General features: G+C 48.3%; 1 protein-coding gene across 1 annotated transcript; it reads left to right on the forward strand.

Annotated features, from left to right (window-relative positions):
- The first annotated feature begins 220 nt into the window (after positions 1-220).
- LOC131583710 (uncharacterized) lies at positions 221-3261 on the forward strand. The gene is made up of 3 exons (XM_058848120.1): positions 221-410; positions 554-1325; positions 2447-3261. Exons 1-3 carry the CDS (start codon positions 221-223, stop codon positions 2469-2471), a joined length of 987 nt encoding a protein of 328 aa, XP_058704103.1. The 3' UTR covers positions 2472-3261.
- Positions 3262-15732: the final 12471 nt, after the last annotated feature.

Genomic DNA, 15732 nt, shown 5'->3' on the forward strand with positions numbered 1-15732 from the left:
TTGGTACCATGTGGATTTTGGGTTCACTGTGTCCTTGCAAATGGATTGTCCTTCCAGCAAAAGAGGCCCATGTGCAAAATCACCGAATCTCAGAATGTTTTGGATTGGAAGGAACCTTAAAGATCATCTTGTTGCAATCTCCTTCCCGTGGGCAGGGACATCTTCCACTAAACCAGACTGCTCAAAGCCGCATCCAACCTGTCCTGGAGCCGTTCCAGGGATGGAGCTTCCAGGGTTCTCCGGGGAGCCCGTGTCAGTGCCTCGGCAGCCGGGAGCCGAGCCTGGAGCGGAGCGGCCGGGGCGGCCCCCGGGCGGCGCCGGCAAGAACGGACAAACAGAAAAAGGGATGTCAGCAAAGTTCATGTACAAACGACAAAGGCTTAAGTCCGAAAAAGAGACAGAGGAGTCCTGCAATTTTATTCGAATAAAGGGAGACAGTCCACTGGGGCACACGCCCACTGGGTTTTCTCTCCCGAGGTTTCGGAGGGCGCAGCCTCCTTTTATCCCAAATTCCCGGCCACACTTTGCCCTCTTCCTCTCCCCGCTGGCTGAGGTCACCAGGAAGGTACAGCCTTCCCGAACCGCCTGCCACATATTCCACCTTTGAACCTGTCAGAAACTCCAACTCGTGCAGAGCCGTGTCTGTTTCAGAAGCCAAGCTGTCTGGACTCTGCGGGAAACCTGCTGCCCAAAGTGAGCAGAGACATTGAGACCCATTTCAAAGATGTTATCACCCATACCTTCACCCATCGAATTGCTTGTAAAACATTAGCACGCATCTTCCGTCTCGGGGACAAAAGGACAAAGGGACAACGGGACAAGCGGTCCCGGCGCTGCGGAGGAGCAGCAGTGACTCTACCGACCCGTAACCTCTTCTGCTCGTCCTCCTCCTCTCCCGCTCCCCTTCTCCCGCTGCCGCTCTCTCGCCCTCTGCGGGCCCGCCACGCTCTGCCGCTCCTCCCGGGGGATTCGCTTCCCCCCAGCCCCTCCCAGGGGATTCGCTTCCCCCAGCCCCTCCCGGGGGATTCGCTTCCCCCCCGCTCGGCCGCAGTCTCGTCCCCGCCCGGCTCTCTCCGTCCCGGCTGTGGCTCCGCCTGGCCCGGTCCCGGCCGCTGCCGCCGCCTCCTCTGCGGGTTCCCCGGGCCGAGCTCCGCCGCTCGGTGCCTGCTCCAGAGGGGGAAGCCGGACCCCGGGAAGGAGAAGGTACCGGGTGGGGTCGCTGCTGGGGACTTGGCCAAGTCAGCCGAAAGTGGCCGGAAATCCAGAAGTTACTCTGGAGCGGAGGGGAAGTGCTCGGCCCGTCCTCTACACCTCCATCAAACCAGGTTTGCACAGGGGAAATGTCACAGTTGAGTGCAAAGGTGACCAATGACCTGAGTGCGACCGGACAGGCCTGGGGGTGACACTGTCATCAGCCCTGAGACCAGACGGCACGGCCAGCGTGGGGGAACAGAGCTGGTGTCATCTGCGGGGACCTCGGTCGTGTCCTGCACACCTTCGGAATGCTTCTACGGCCGTGGGTGTGGAGGGGTTTTGGAAGAAGAGTGTGTCTTGTGGACTTGTTTGATTTTCTGGCGTTTTTTAAGGGGTGGGAGTGTTGATTTGGGTTTTGCTTTTGTTAAAGTGATGTTTCGAAAGCTGTTTGGCCGCTGAGCCCCCGCCAGCCCCGGGCGGGGGGAGCCCGGAGAGCGGCGCTGGCTGGAGCCGACACTGGGTGGCAGGAGGCTCCCGCAGTCAGCGTCTGTCCGGGTCCTTCGTTCCTTCCCAGCCCGTCACCTCCAGCACGGGCTGAGCTTGTGCACCCCCTGGGCTTATCTGGGACCCCTCGTGCCCGCCTGGCCACCCCTGCCCGTACACTGGCCCCCCACACTTAGCCCCCCGCCCCATTCACACCAGGGCTGGGTGTGCAGCTGTGCTCATGGGCGTGCGAGACCGCTCGGGGGGATGCAGGTGTGCTCCGAGGAGTGTATGCATATTCCAGGGTCACCCGGGCCAATGCTAGGGCCTGGCTTAGCGGCCACATCCCTTCTACTGTTTGAATAAACTGGGGGATGTCTGCCTCTGGGGGATTAACAGCTCCAAGAACTTCTCAGAGCACAGGGACCTTCCATCTGAGAATGTCCCTGAACTGCCGCCTCCCACCAACCTCCTGCTGTTGTGTGAGAGTTCTCCTGCTCTTCCTACTTCTCCACTATGGATGCACAATCCTTGACCCAAACACCAAGAAGCACCCAGAGGCACCAGAAGGGGCTTTGGTCGCAATGTAAAATGTATCTTAAGGGAGCAGCTGGGGCTCTTGTGATGTGAACCTACCAGGAGCTGCCTACACATCCATATTCTGAATTTATTTTTTTTTAAAGCATATTCAGTGGGTGAGAGTCACCCATGGCTGTATTACCCAATAGTTACCCAGTGTCAGCAGCAAATCTCATGTTCCCTTTTGCAGAGAGGACACTTGCAGTCACCTTTGACCCTTACTCCCTGGGAACAGCCAGTCTCTGATGCTTCCACTACTCTGATTTTTTTTTGCTTTAACTGATTCTGTTTTCTACGAAGGAAGACCAAGCAGCCTGTGACCTGTGACCTGTGACCAGCCACTCTGGGATGTTTGACAATGCACCACACTCTGCTTTAGGGTTCCCAGCAGCAGAAGAAGGGTACTGTGGTCATGCAGTAGATGGCATGGTTGAAGCCACCTCTGCTGCTACACATCTCTACAGTCAGCAGGTTACCTCTGCACCACTGCCTTCCCATGGGATTGTGGACATCCAGTGCTGGTGCCTGGAGGAACATTTGTCAACACGATACAAACATGATTTATGCTCCTGCCAGATCAAGAGGAACAAATAAATGTGCAATGGGACAAATAAATAGGAAAGGACTCCGGGCTGTTCTGCCAGGATAGCCTAAAGTAGTAAAGCACATGAGAAGCCCCTGGGGGCAGAGGGCAGAGTGGAGTGCCCAGGCCCTGCTTGAAAGCCCGAGATGATGGGGAAGGGTGATATTCTATTAGTAAACCACTAATGACCACCTCTTTGGCATTTCCTGAAAACTACAGTAGGTTGGCTGGTCCCCGGAGGAGCACTGTGATGTCAGCAGCCAGAAATCCTGTGGAACTGGCCAGACTGGCAAATGCATGAAAGTCAGCTAATCTGCTGTTTTATCACTCCTCCGCCCCCAAATCCCCATCCACTTCAGGCATCAGAGGGAAGCTAATTGACTTGAGCTTCCTTTTTGTGCTCAAACACCTTGGTTGACTTGGTTATTTTCTTTCATTTTTTTTCATACAAACAGATGGGTTTCAAAGGCAGTGCTGACAGAGGTGTTATGTGATACATATCTGCCAAACAACCTGGGAGTGGCCTTGCTTCACCAGCTGCCTCTGAGTGATCAGTTTTGCTGCCTCTCCCCACTAACTGGGGTCACAGTTACTGCTGGGAAAGGACATCAGTTGTTGCTCACCTTCCCTCTTTACCCTCCAAAGCAGAGGAAAGTGGAGACTTTTGGGCATCAAGAGTTTTGTGGAGTGGCTTTCCAGGGAATGCGACCTTAGCAGGGACATGGCACTATTCCTTGGAGTGATTTTGTAGTGAGAAGGGCAGGTGTCCATGAAAATAGCTTCCTGGATGGGAGCTGACCCGGAAGGTGAGGCTCCCATCTTCACCTTACCTGACCCAATGAGTTTGACTCTGATCCTCATCCTCCTCCACCCCGCAGATTTCTGGATGGGCATGCTGCCAGACTGTATTTTCCCTCACCACTTTGGAGACACAGTATAAACTTGGAGGCAGGTGGGAGGTGCTGAGCTCTTGGCAGCAACTGGGACAACCCACTTCCTCATCCCTGCCATCTTACTGGTGTGAGAAAATAGGAGCAGGTTGAACAGAGCTCCTCAAAAGGGCCCCCATTCTTAAATGCCCAGGGAGTTTCAGGGATCTGTGCAGGGAAGGAAGCTGTAGCCCTCCCCACTGGCCTGTGCCAGGGAAGGAAGCTGTAGCCCTCCCCACTGGCCTGTGCCAGGGGCATGCCCTGAGCCAAGGACCAGCTGGGCATCACCTGTGTCCCTGCACCAGACACCCATGGAAGCAGCTCTCAAAAACCAGTCCAGGGCAAAGGACCTCTGTTGGACCCCAGAGGAACCACATGGGATCTTTCTGTGCTGTGGCCTGCTCTTCAGGTCCCTCCCGGGGAAAAATTCCAGGCTGGGAGAGTAACTGGGGCAAAACCAAAAGGCTGAGGAAGCTGTACTGTAGAACACATCAGGGTGTTTATCATGGTAATGTAAAGAAGGGTCTGAAGGTCATGCACATGAATATTTGTAAGAGCATTGTTGTTTCGTTTTGATGTAGAACCACAGCAATAATATCCAGCTGGAATAAATGGCTCCAAAATTCAGCTACTTGTATGCTGCAGGAGTACCAGCATGGACAAGTGGAGCGAGGCAAGTTGCTAATCTGAGAGCAAGAGCATGTGGGTTAAATGGGATCCATTTATACAGGCACTTCTGGAGCACAGCAAAGCACCTACAGAAACCACCTGTACAAACACCTGTGTGGAGGGCTGGGGAAATCCAGGGGAAGCCCTGCAGCTGCAGATGGGGTTCTGCACAGACCCTGCTGCAACGTGACAGCACAGAATGGTCAGGGCTGTGCAGAGCCATGGTGGGAACAGGGAGGTGGGTGGGAAGCAGGATGCACTGCCACTGCCTTACCTGCTCACCAAACCATGCTGTGCCAGATGGGGAGGCACCAGGAGGGGCTTCAATCTACCCCAGCTATAATTAGCCAGAAGGTGAATGCAACCATACAAACAAGGCTGCAGGAGCTCCGTGTAACCTGGATGTGATGGTGTCCTGGTGACACTGCCTGCACCAGGAACAGAAGGGTTGGGAGGGATATGGACACAGGGGCCGCTGGGATTTGGCATGAGGGAGCCCAGCACTCTGGCAAGTGCAAACCCACAGTTCCTGCAGTAGAATGTCGTGGTGTGCATCTCTTCCAGGGGCCATCCACTGCTGCGGGCTGTGTCCCTGCTCCCTCTACAGGCGTACATCACAGTGAAGCAGGTTCCCACTGCCTTTGCCAGCCACGTCAGGGAGAAGGGGAAGGAAAGCACCACAGCTCAAAACATAGCCATGGTGGTTTTCCATCCCTGTGGCAGTATTTGACTTGCCAACAAATGGAAGTTCAAAATCTGCTAATTGGGTTGGGATAAGCCAGTCAGCCAGCAATACATCCCTCCGAGCAGCCATAAGTCACCAAACTTCATCACTGGAAGACATGCCAGAGAGGGCATATAGGATAATAAACTGGTCAGGTGGGACCTAGCTAATCCATACTGGCATGAGGCCAAGTATCTGGTGGCTGGGCCTGCTTCTCAGGGCTTGGTGCTGCCTCTGAGCAGCTCATGGGCTCTGGGAATCAGCTGAGCACAAACCTCTGCAGACCAGCACCATGCTGGGCCAGTTGGGCTGTGTCACTTGCCCTTCTGACCTTACACTTGCAGACTGGTGATCCATCTCGCCTCAGGAGCTGGCAGAGGAGGAAGAGCACTTTGCAGGGTTTTCTTTCTGTGGCTGGATGTAGGGCAGGGGGGACATTTGAGGACACTGCCTCGCCCTGCCAGGCCGCACCCCCTTGTCAGATGCACAGGTGCAGGCAGTGTGGGCACACAGCAGTGAAAGAGCTGGGACACCACTTGTACCTTCTTCACAGGACCCTCCAGCCCAGCCTAGTACCTCCTGGCACTGCAACATTTTTCCTCTTATTTAGCCTGCTTGTGAAAAATCACTTCAATTGTTTTTTGCTTTTGCTACACCTGCCTCTATGGCAAAGCCAGCCAGTTCATACTCCTGGCTTGTGCAAGCCCTTTCAGGAGGCTGGCTTATTCCTCTTATCTGTGAGTTGATGTTTAACCAAGTCAAGCATTATTTTGTTACAACCTTTTTGCATTGGCACTGTTGCCCTTGAGCCTTCCTTCTCTTCCTGATGTTTTTGAGAAATCTGTCAAGAATCCTCCTTAACTTTCCCTGCCATGTGTACAGGCATTTTATGGTGACGCTATGCTTCATGTCCATCCTGTTTGACTTGCACAAACTTCCAGATCACTTCTGGTCCTCTGTCCACGTTACAGTATGGGTTTAAAGTTACAGTATGAGTTTAAAAGAAAGCTCTGTTAGAGAACACTGCTGTGCATTCTCTGTTTTTCACATATGATCCATAAGTTGTCAGTGAAGCTGTAGAAACACAAAGTATTGCTTTTCTTTGGATGCAAAGAGGAGAGGACAAGTGCAAGAGAGAGGAAATGGAAAGAGAAGAGATGCCTGTTGTGCTGCACAGGAGCAATCAGACTTGCACAGTGCAAAACTACAGCATGTCAAATTTGCTCTCTCTGAGTTGCAGGAAGAACAGCTCTTTTTGCAAGAATATACAGCTTTACTGTGGTTTTTTCCTCCCTAGGGTTACAAAATCTGTTTCCAGACTCCCAGGCAACAGTCTCTGCTGCAAAGGTAAAGCCTTGCTCTGCTGGGATGCTCTCACGGCAGGAGAGCTTTCAGAGTGCTGTAACCTTCCAAAGGAAGGGTGAGCCCACCTTTTCACAGCTTGGTTATGCATTTTATCCTGCCTCCTACAAATATAACTTTGGTCCATAAAATCGGTGTGTGAAATAAGGTTGGTCACGGGACTTCCTGGCAGCAGCTCATAAACAAGCTTTCCTCACTTCCCTCTTATGAAAGGTCATCTCTCCCCTGCTGCACTGACTTCTTTGTTTGCCTCTTTTCCCATTTATGCCCTGACTCCCGTTAGTATCTCAGTCAGTCTAGTAAACATTTTGCCCCGTGGCAGCCTGGTCAAACACAGCAGGAAGATTAGGCTCTGGAGCACACTCTTGACATATCTCCTGGGGATGGATCCTTTTGCACTTTCTGCTAGGTCATTTTGCTATCGTTCCTCATTCACACATTGAGCAAGGGGGAACCGATGGCCCAAGTATTCAGCAGCTCGTTAACAGTGAAAGGCAATAGGGTCTGTGAAGCTTCCTCTTCCCTTCATCCCTTTCTCACTCATATCCTCCCCTTACTTTATGCTTTTTAGTGGCAGTTTCCTGGGCTGAGTCTGCTGTTCAACATCTGGTAGTAGAGGGTGATATTTAACTAGGTCTCATGATTATTTCTGTTTCTCTGAAAAATACACCCACTTTCCTGGATGCAAAGGTGGCCAAACACTAGCACACATGAAGGATTCACCACCCATTGTGTATTTTATAGATGTAGCCTTCTAGCACACAGGTCATTCTGTCACCATCATGGCATTTACAGTCTCACCAGTAGCCTTGCTGGCCTTGATCCACATGTTTACATCGGACTTCCTCATCAGCACAAGGGATAAGTGTACGTAGCAGTTGGACCAGATAGAGGAGAGTTCCAAAAGCAGCCAGGGGAGATGTGTACTCATGAGTCATCTACTCTTTAGTTGCTCCTAGCTGGCAGAAAAGTAACTCTGTTGTGGAAATTTCCCTTCCTTGCTGCACCCTCTGTCATTGAACACGCTGCACTTGGATCCACACACTCACCATGTTTGCCCAGAGTTTTATTTTACCTAGCAGGCTCTGCCTGTACCGGTCTGGTTGCAGGTCTGGGACTAAGAATAAAAACTCTGTCACTTTATCACCACCCCACTTGCCCCCTGGCATGTCACAGCTGTGATGGCAACTGGATTGATTTGCAGAATTGCTTGACGGTTCATTTCCTGGAAACAAGAATTTTGAAGCCAGGAAAATTTTCAGATCACCCCATTTACATATTCAAACAGAGATGAAAACCTAGCAAGATTTTCTGGTAGCACTGTATTTCCTTTTCCTCTCTGTCATCCTTTTACTCTGTCTTGCTGTAAAACTGACAAAGCTCTCAACTCCTTATCTCAGGCTCAGATCGTCCCTCTTCTCCTCACTGTCCTTGCTGAAATCTTGAGCATCTCATGATTTTTTTCACCCAAGAGCCACCATCTGTGACATCTAGCAGTTCACACAAAGTTGCGTGCTTGCTGTTCGTGAGTGACAGCCCAACTGGGACACAGATGTTGAGTCTCATTTCCCACAATCCGGTGGCTTTTGGACATTTTTCCAAGAGATTTGTTCCATTCTCTCCTCTTGTTCAAGTTCCCTTTTAACAACCAACTCAACTGAGTATGTCGTTTATGCAAATAGCAATTTCCTTTTGAAGCTCTCAGTGAAGGCCATGTTTGTCACTTAGTGCTCTGAGGGGAATTTGGGTAAATTGGACTGGAGACAAAAATACCTCTGTTCCCTCTCCCTCCCAGAAGGGTATCAGATTCCTGTGTTTCATGTGCATTTCTGCTCTAGGAAGCTCAGTAAAGTGGTATTATCAGACTGTGTCTTCACATTGATTCTTAGCTCAACCACACACAATTCACTCATTAAAAAGACCACTTGCCATCATTACTAAGTTCTAACTGGAGGTTCAGGTGAGTCTCCATGACCCAAGCTGTGGTCTTTCCCCTGTTAAGACATCATCACTAAAAACAAAGGATATACATGAGAAATGCAGCACTTGGATGCACTGGCTGTGACTGTCACTTGCCTCGTTTGGACTCGGCTCAGTGTTGTGTCACAGTGCTGCCCCTGCAGGGATGAGGGAATGAAAAGTGAAAAAGAGAGGATTACACTTAATGTCCCAGTTTGTCCAGGCAAAACTTATGTGTAGAGCCATCAAACACAGGTCTCCCTGAACGGTTTCCAGGGATAAATGCTTTTCCACTTCCACAACCCACTTCTTTCTTCCTCTGCCTGCCATGGGGCAGATGGGAAGAAACTGGGGGCTGGGGTGATGAGCACAAAGCCACATGGAAGGGACCATGGTGCCACCGTTTCTTCCTAGCTGCCAGCATCGCTGCAGGGGCAGCGGATTTCTGAGATGTATTCCTCTAAGGGAACCATGAAGTTATTTCTAGCTTTGACCAAAGTTTTCTCTTTTGAGTGTCCCCGTCTGTGCTCCCCACTGGGCTGTGACCGCTCCATCAGCCTGTTTTCAGCAGGTACTGATAGCTATGATGTGCCAGGAGCCCTTGGCGGGCTGCCTGTGCATTCTGTGAGCCCTGTTGCCACGATACTGAACGCAGAGCAGATGTTTATTTCAATAGAGATGGCTTTGATTCCTTTTCAACTTTTCTCTCGAGCTGCCATCGTGTGTGAATACTTCTTCCCGGGAGCCAAGCGCGCTGTCAGGGCCCAACAGGCAGGCGTTGTGGCTGCAGCCAGTGAGGAGGGCAACAAGGTTGAGAGGCAAGTGACAGAGCAGTACAAAGCAAGCTGATGGCCCTGGCCTCTCAGGAAGGAGGCTGAAGCTCTGGGGACAGGGACTAAAGATGTGAAGATGTGTGTGTGTCTGCATTTACATGTCTGTGTCTGTGTCTGTGTGTCTGGGTTTGTATATCTGTGTTTGTGTGGCTCTGTTTTGGTGCTGCAATCCTGGCAAGGCTGGGAAAAAGCAGTCTCCTCACAGCTAGTGCTCCCTAGCTCTTCATTCTCCTCTTTTTCCCCTCCCAACTGCCTCAATCAGATAGATCATCGCTGCCTTGCTGCAGATGTGGACCAGCTTAGCTGGAGGCTGAGGTGAAGAGACCATCATCTTGAGAACAACAGAAACCAAGCACCAAAAACATTGTAGATGTGGTATGAAAGGTAAGGAGATCCCTTCCTTCAGTACAGTAATTCCGTGTGAGAATTATCAAGACAAGATAATTACTTCTTTCTGAATTTATTTTCTTACTCTTCTCCCTTACCCTTTCCTTCCCTTTTTTTTATTTTTTCAGTTGGTAAATTTTAAAAATTACCTGTTTTTTTTTTTTTTTTTCTCTTTCCTCTCTGTGCTTTAACCTATTTTGTCTGTCTTTCTCTCCACCCTTTTCTTGGTGCTGGCAGAGCAACATTTGTGCCCTCACAAATGTTCTGCCCAGGGCTATCGGCCTCTTTGGAAGGGGTGCTTTGCTAGAGTAGGAATTCCACCAGAACCAGCTTCTTGTTATTCCCTTATATAGAAACATTTTTAATTCTATAAATACTGTATGCATTTTGCTAAAAAAAAAAAACTTAGGGTAAAAAAAGATTGGACTGGCTATGTAAAGACACTGTGCTGTTGGTCCTGGCATTTTCTTTGCCCACTGGCAGGGCCTCTCACTTCCTTCACCCTTTCCACTGTTGTGAGCAAACTATTTTTGGTATTCCAAGAGCGCAAGCTTTGCTGAAATTCTGGTTTCCTGCTTTGGGGGGAGAAATTAGAGCAGGGAAGAGTTATTTAAAATTACAAAATATATTTGCAAGAAGGAAGAAGAACATATGAGAACAAGAATTTGAGAACAATGTTCTGAGATATTAAACTACTGAATTGGATACAAATACCTATCAATGTATGTATGTGTGTCTCCTTGTGTGTGTATTTGGAGATGGTTTATTGTATTTGGTGTGGTTTATTTTAGAGATGGAGTGTAAATAGAGTATATTTGTAATAAAGGTCTGAAACAAAACACTAGCTCTGTCTCATCTTGCAATCTTGGAAGCACAGAACTATCCTACAGTAGATCATCTTCTTTAAGCCAAATATTGCATTGAAATATAAAGTTAACTAGCACATGGATCTTTTGTATTTTAGGTGGAAAAGTTGCCCTTGAACTTGTGAACAGTCCATTCAATTTACCATAATCCTTAGGAACATAGTGACTCACTGATTCACCAGACTGGTAAAACACATATGCACTATCAGCTTAGTACCCTCAAAAAGACAACTTGCTGACTTTTTTTCCCTGTTACAGAAAATTTAAGATTATGTCAATGCAAAATTCCTGTGCTACAGACTCATCTAGTACCATGGGCACCATGTATACTGGTCCTGTTAACAAGTAGCTCTGGCTACTATTGCAGGGTAGTTCCTCCCATCTCAGCTGAGTACGTTGGCCAAATTTTAACCCTCCAGGCTGAAACTTCTGCATGGAACAGGCCAATCATGCAAGGACAAAGCCCATCCACCACAGCAGTTCGTCTCTGACTGGAACTAGGGAAGGGGCTTGGGAAAATGGATGAGAATGGAGGGAGCAGGGTCAATGCTTGCATTTGTCTGAGGGGATTTGCAGCTCACCTAATTCCTCAAGCAGAGGTGCTAGTTTTATAAACAGTATTTCCCAGTGTTAGGGTTTTTTTTTTTCTTTCCATGAAACAGCCCAGTCACTTTTTGCCTGTAGCAAATAGTTCACCAGCTTAACTATACCCTGTGTGAAGAAGTGCCTTCTTTTGTTTGTTTTGAACTTGGCATCCACTTGTTTGATTTAATGATCTTTAGTCTTTACATTGAAGGAGGTGGTGAACCAGCATCCTTCACCCACCTATTCCATCCTAGACATTTACCTCAGCCTGGTTATTTTCCTTAAAAGTACAGGAAGTGTCAATTAAAAAATAGTTCAGGCATTTCTAAGAGGAAGATTGCAAGATGTATCATTTTGCCTTGCTAAGAAATATAATTTTGCTCCTTTTGCTTCTCAGGAAGGATGTGGAGCATCATCCTTGTGTCAAGCATGTGCTTGTCTCCTGAAGAAAATGCATGGTTTTGCTATATTACATGAAAATCTCAATTTTTTAACACTTAGCTGGCACTGTCAGACTTTGGCAGCTGAATTATCTAAATAATTCATTTGTGCTGAAGGAGCTGCATGCACCTGGTGTCCTACAGAACAACTGAGCTGCCTCCTCTAGGGGAACCCAGAGCTGTGAAGGCTACAAGGAAGGTGGGATACTGAGAATACTAGAGAATGAGGGGAGCCAAGATGTATTCTAGGTGTGGAAATGGAAGAAGTGAATGTACTATGGTACTGTTTCTAGTCCAGCTGCAAGGCTCTATAATTTTAAATTATTTATTTGATACAGAGATGTCAAAGTTGTAATAAGGGATTGACAAGGACTACATCTGTCTCCCATGTTAGAGAGTATCAGCAGCTTCCAGTGGCAGTGCTGGGAATTCTGAAAGTCATAAGCAAGTTGCCTTGAAGACAAAGTGAGTCCCCTAATGCCCATGAATCAAAGACTGATTTATGTCAAAGAATTGAATTACAAAACTGTTTTAATTCTTCCTTTGACATCCTGATGTTCTCATTAATAAAATAAATATGTGGTTCTTTTTTCCCATAATTCCAGTCAACTTTTAATTTCCACAACATCTTTGGCAAGGTGTTTCAGATTTAAAAATATGAAAGGCATTCAAAGTTGATGGTTTGGGATGCTGTATTCCACTTTTACAGGACAACCTTTTAGCTGTGTTGCTTGTATTGAGAGAAAGGTGCCAGGCAGAAGAATTGTGGGCGGATCACATGGGATTATCACCACAAACCCAGGTCAGTGCAAGACCAGCCAGTTAGGCTTTGCAAAGGCACTGAAGAGTTTGGAACATCCAGATATATCCTGATATATAGAAACTGGACATCTTATTTTCTAGAGAGATGTGTGAATTTGCAACAGCTCTGCTAGAACCAGATCAGACACCTGTTCCCTCCCTCCCCCCAGCACATCACTCTGAGGAGTCCTTGGAGTCTGTAAAATGCAGTATTTTTCCATTTAGCACTGTAATTAATTTTATTCATTTATGTTTGAAAGTTTAAGAGACATTTCTACCACTTTTTGTGATAGGTCTAATGCAGCTAACATGGTGCAAGCACTCTCCAAAAGCTCCATGGTTTTGATAGCTCCCTGCAGTCTTCTGATGTAAAAATAATTATGTTTTCACACCGGCAACACAAAAATAGTAGTTAAAAAACATTAAACATTTGAAGGTCTGACTTGGCATCGCTACTGTGAGGCCCTGGGAGCTGTCCTAAGTGAATTATAGACACATTTTAAATCTTGGAAGGCAGCAGCACCAGGTATTTAAAGGGCAGGCTGGGAGGGAGCAGGGAAGGTCTTTCATAGAGCAATATCAGCAACTGACCACCTGTCTTCCTTAATGCACAAACTAGAATTTGCTAATTACAGAGGGGAACGCAATATTACAGCCCTTTTCTTAGATGTTATGGTGCCAGTCTACCTCACTTCGCAGCCTGGCTCAATGATTCAGTCATTGCATGACCAGCTGATTACTTAAGATTCCCTGACAGATTTTCCTCCCTGGCTTTGCTCACCATGTCATTCCAGGGCTTTCTGACCTTCCTTTTCACAGGATGTTTTTGTGTTTTTGTCACTGCAGTTCCTTTGGTCAACTTGCCATGTGCAGGAGACAGCTACAGATATAATTGCTGGGGAGAATACCTTATCACATGCTTCACGGTTTTCCTGCAAGAGCAGAAGCAGAACTCTCAAATAAATCTGCTGTAGTCCCTTTCATGTTATATTAAGCTGCAAGTCAGAAATGCATAAAAGGCCAAAAGTCTCAGTATATGGCCCCAAAACAGGAAGAATGGATTGGCAATTAGTATTCTCTGGTACAAAGTAAATATGTATAACATCAAGACAAGGCTGAAATAAACAGTTAGTAGGAATCTGGAGAGAAAAATTAAGGTAATTTATGGATAGAAAGAGAAAAGCAAAGCCTCAGAACCAGAAGAAGAGCAGCAGGTCTGCAATGCAGCAGCAGCATGAAATAAAAATCATCCTGTTTCATTTGTCAGGGTTTTTTGAAGGCTCATGTTCTAAAGATTATTAAAAGGTAGAAGGAGAAGTGATTTTAGTATATTTGAGCAGAATGAATCAGACAGGATTCAGAAATACCATGAATGAATATTAATTCATTTATTTGCTGAACCACTGCACCTAATTAAGAAAGCTTTTTGTCAGTAGAAATCCCCATTTCTTCCCAGAGGTTTATTAATGGAAAACATTTTTGAATTTAAGTATATGGTATTAACTTTCAGAAAATACATACCGTAAATATTCCACACATTAAAATGAACTCCAGGTAGGCTCATAAGTAACTTAGATGTGTAACTATTACACAGAAGCCTTTTAAAGTCATTCCATTTTTTAAAAAAAGGTGCAGGAGAAAGTAAATATTTTAGTAACAGTAAAGGCTTACAAACTGGCAAATTGGAAAAAAAAAAAAAATTCCACCACGATCCACAAGCCAGTCTTTAACAAACATTACTGTTTGTTTTTTGGTTCAAACCACAGTGAGTTAAGGATGGAAAGACTGCCTAACTTTGAAAATCTTGTCTTCAGCCTGTTTTAACACAACCTTGCCTTGAACAGAGGTGTTTTGTGTTCTTTGCCACAGTGCAACATTCCTCTGAGCCCTAAGGGAGGGGGACCGCCTGCTGTCACATCCTTTCTGAAGGGACCCACCCTCTCAGCAGGATAGCTCTGGTACTGCCAGCAATCCAACACCTCCATCTTACCTTACTTTTTCTTGGCTTTTAGACCTAGAAACCTATGAGTTTGAGGGAAGCCTTCACATACCCATGAGGATATTTGTGATGGATCCATGTGATTTCTATACTCCCGCTCAGAGGGCTGCTGAGAGGACCAGTGCCATAAAAGATGCTTTAGTAACTGGCAAAACTTACACGTATAGGAACGTGAATGACACACACTCGTGTGTGACTCATGCATGAATGGGAAAAAAGTCACTTCAAAACACTGTTATTTTCCCCTCTCCAGACCCTGGTAGAATGTTAGGAGCAGCCCACCTCACCAGGAAAGCAGGTGGTGGTGAGGGACAGAGGTAGGTGTTGGAACAGCCCTGTAGCAGCTGGTGCAGGGTGGGGGAGCTGGCCAAGGAGGGGGGGACCCTCCAGGTGAGCCAAGAAAGAGCCAACCATCCCTGAACTGGAAGCTGTACCTCCAAAGACGAATTGGACTTGTCCTCACCACCTCCGCCACAGCCAGCTGCCAGGAGCACCCCTGAGACAAGAAGACGTCACCACTTTTGTCACAAAAGCAAGTAAACCCCATCAAATATTCCCTCAGTTATTTGTACCCTGTGTCTCTGGGATACAGGAGCCAGGGGTCACAGGGGTGATGGGGTGTTGGGGACAGCTCTGTGACCGTGCAGGAGGGACCCCTGAGGGGGGTCGGCATTGCCACTGGTGAGGCCACCCCTTGAATGCTGTGTCCAGTTCTGGGCCCCTCAATTCAGGAAGGACACTGAGGTGCTGGACCCGGTCCAGAGAAGAGCAACAGAACTGGGTGAAGCATCTGGAGCTCAAGTGTGATGAGGAGCTCTCGAGGGAGCTGGGGGTGTTTGGCCTGGAGAAAGGATGCTCAGGGGGGACCTCACCGCTGTGCACAACTCCCCGACGGGAGGCTGCAGCCAGGTGGGTGTCAGGCTCTTCTCACGGGGAACCAGCGATGCGACAAGGGGATAAGGTCTTAGCTGTGCCAGGGAAGGTTTAAGTTGGACATTAGGAAGAATTTCTTCACAGAAAGGGTGATTAGACATTGGAACAGGCTGCCCGGGGAGGTGCTGGAGCCACCGTTCCTGGAGGCTTTTAAGGAAAGAATGAACGTGGTTCTCAGTGTCCTTTTCTGGTTGACAAGGTGGTGTTGGGCCCTAGGTTGGACCCGATGGCCTCACAGGTCTTTTCCAACCTGTTGGTGATCCTGTGTCAGCGTGGGCAGCCGCAGCCCCAGCCCGGGGCGCGCTGACACGGAGGGGGCTCCGCGGCCCCTCCCTCCGCCGTGCCCGGGTCCCGGCCCGCCCGAGGAGGCGGGCGCCGTGACGCCAGGGCCGTGCGGCGGCTCCGC

This window comes from Poecile atricapillus, chromosome 12 (assembly GCF_030490865.1).
Source record: "Poecile atricapillus isolate bPoeAtr1 chromosome 12, bPoeAtr1.hap1, whole genome shotgun sequence".
In the NCBI taxonomy this organism is placed as follows: Eukaryota; Metazoa; Chordata; class Aves; order Passeriformes; family Paridae; genus Poecile; species Poecile atricapillus.

Bases quoted from the DNA above. Each gene is read 5' to 3' on its own strand.
- LOC131583710 (XM_058848120.1), top strand. From the start codon at position 221: ATGGAGCTTCCAGGGTTCTCCGGGGAGCCCGTGTCAGTGCCTCGGCAG. The intron at 411-553 runs GCAATTTTATTC...CCGCTGGCTGAG, and splicing joins AAAAGAGACAGAGGAGTCCT to GTCACCAGGAAGGTACAGCC. The intron at 1,326-2,446 runs GTTTGCACAGGG...TCCCTTTTGCAG, and splicing joins CTACACCTCCATCAAACCAG to AGAGGACACTTGCAGTCACC.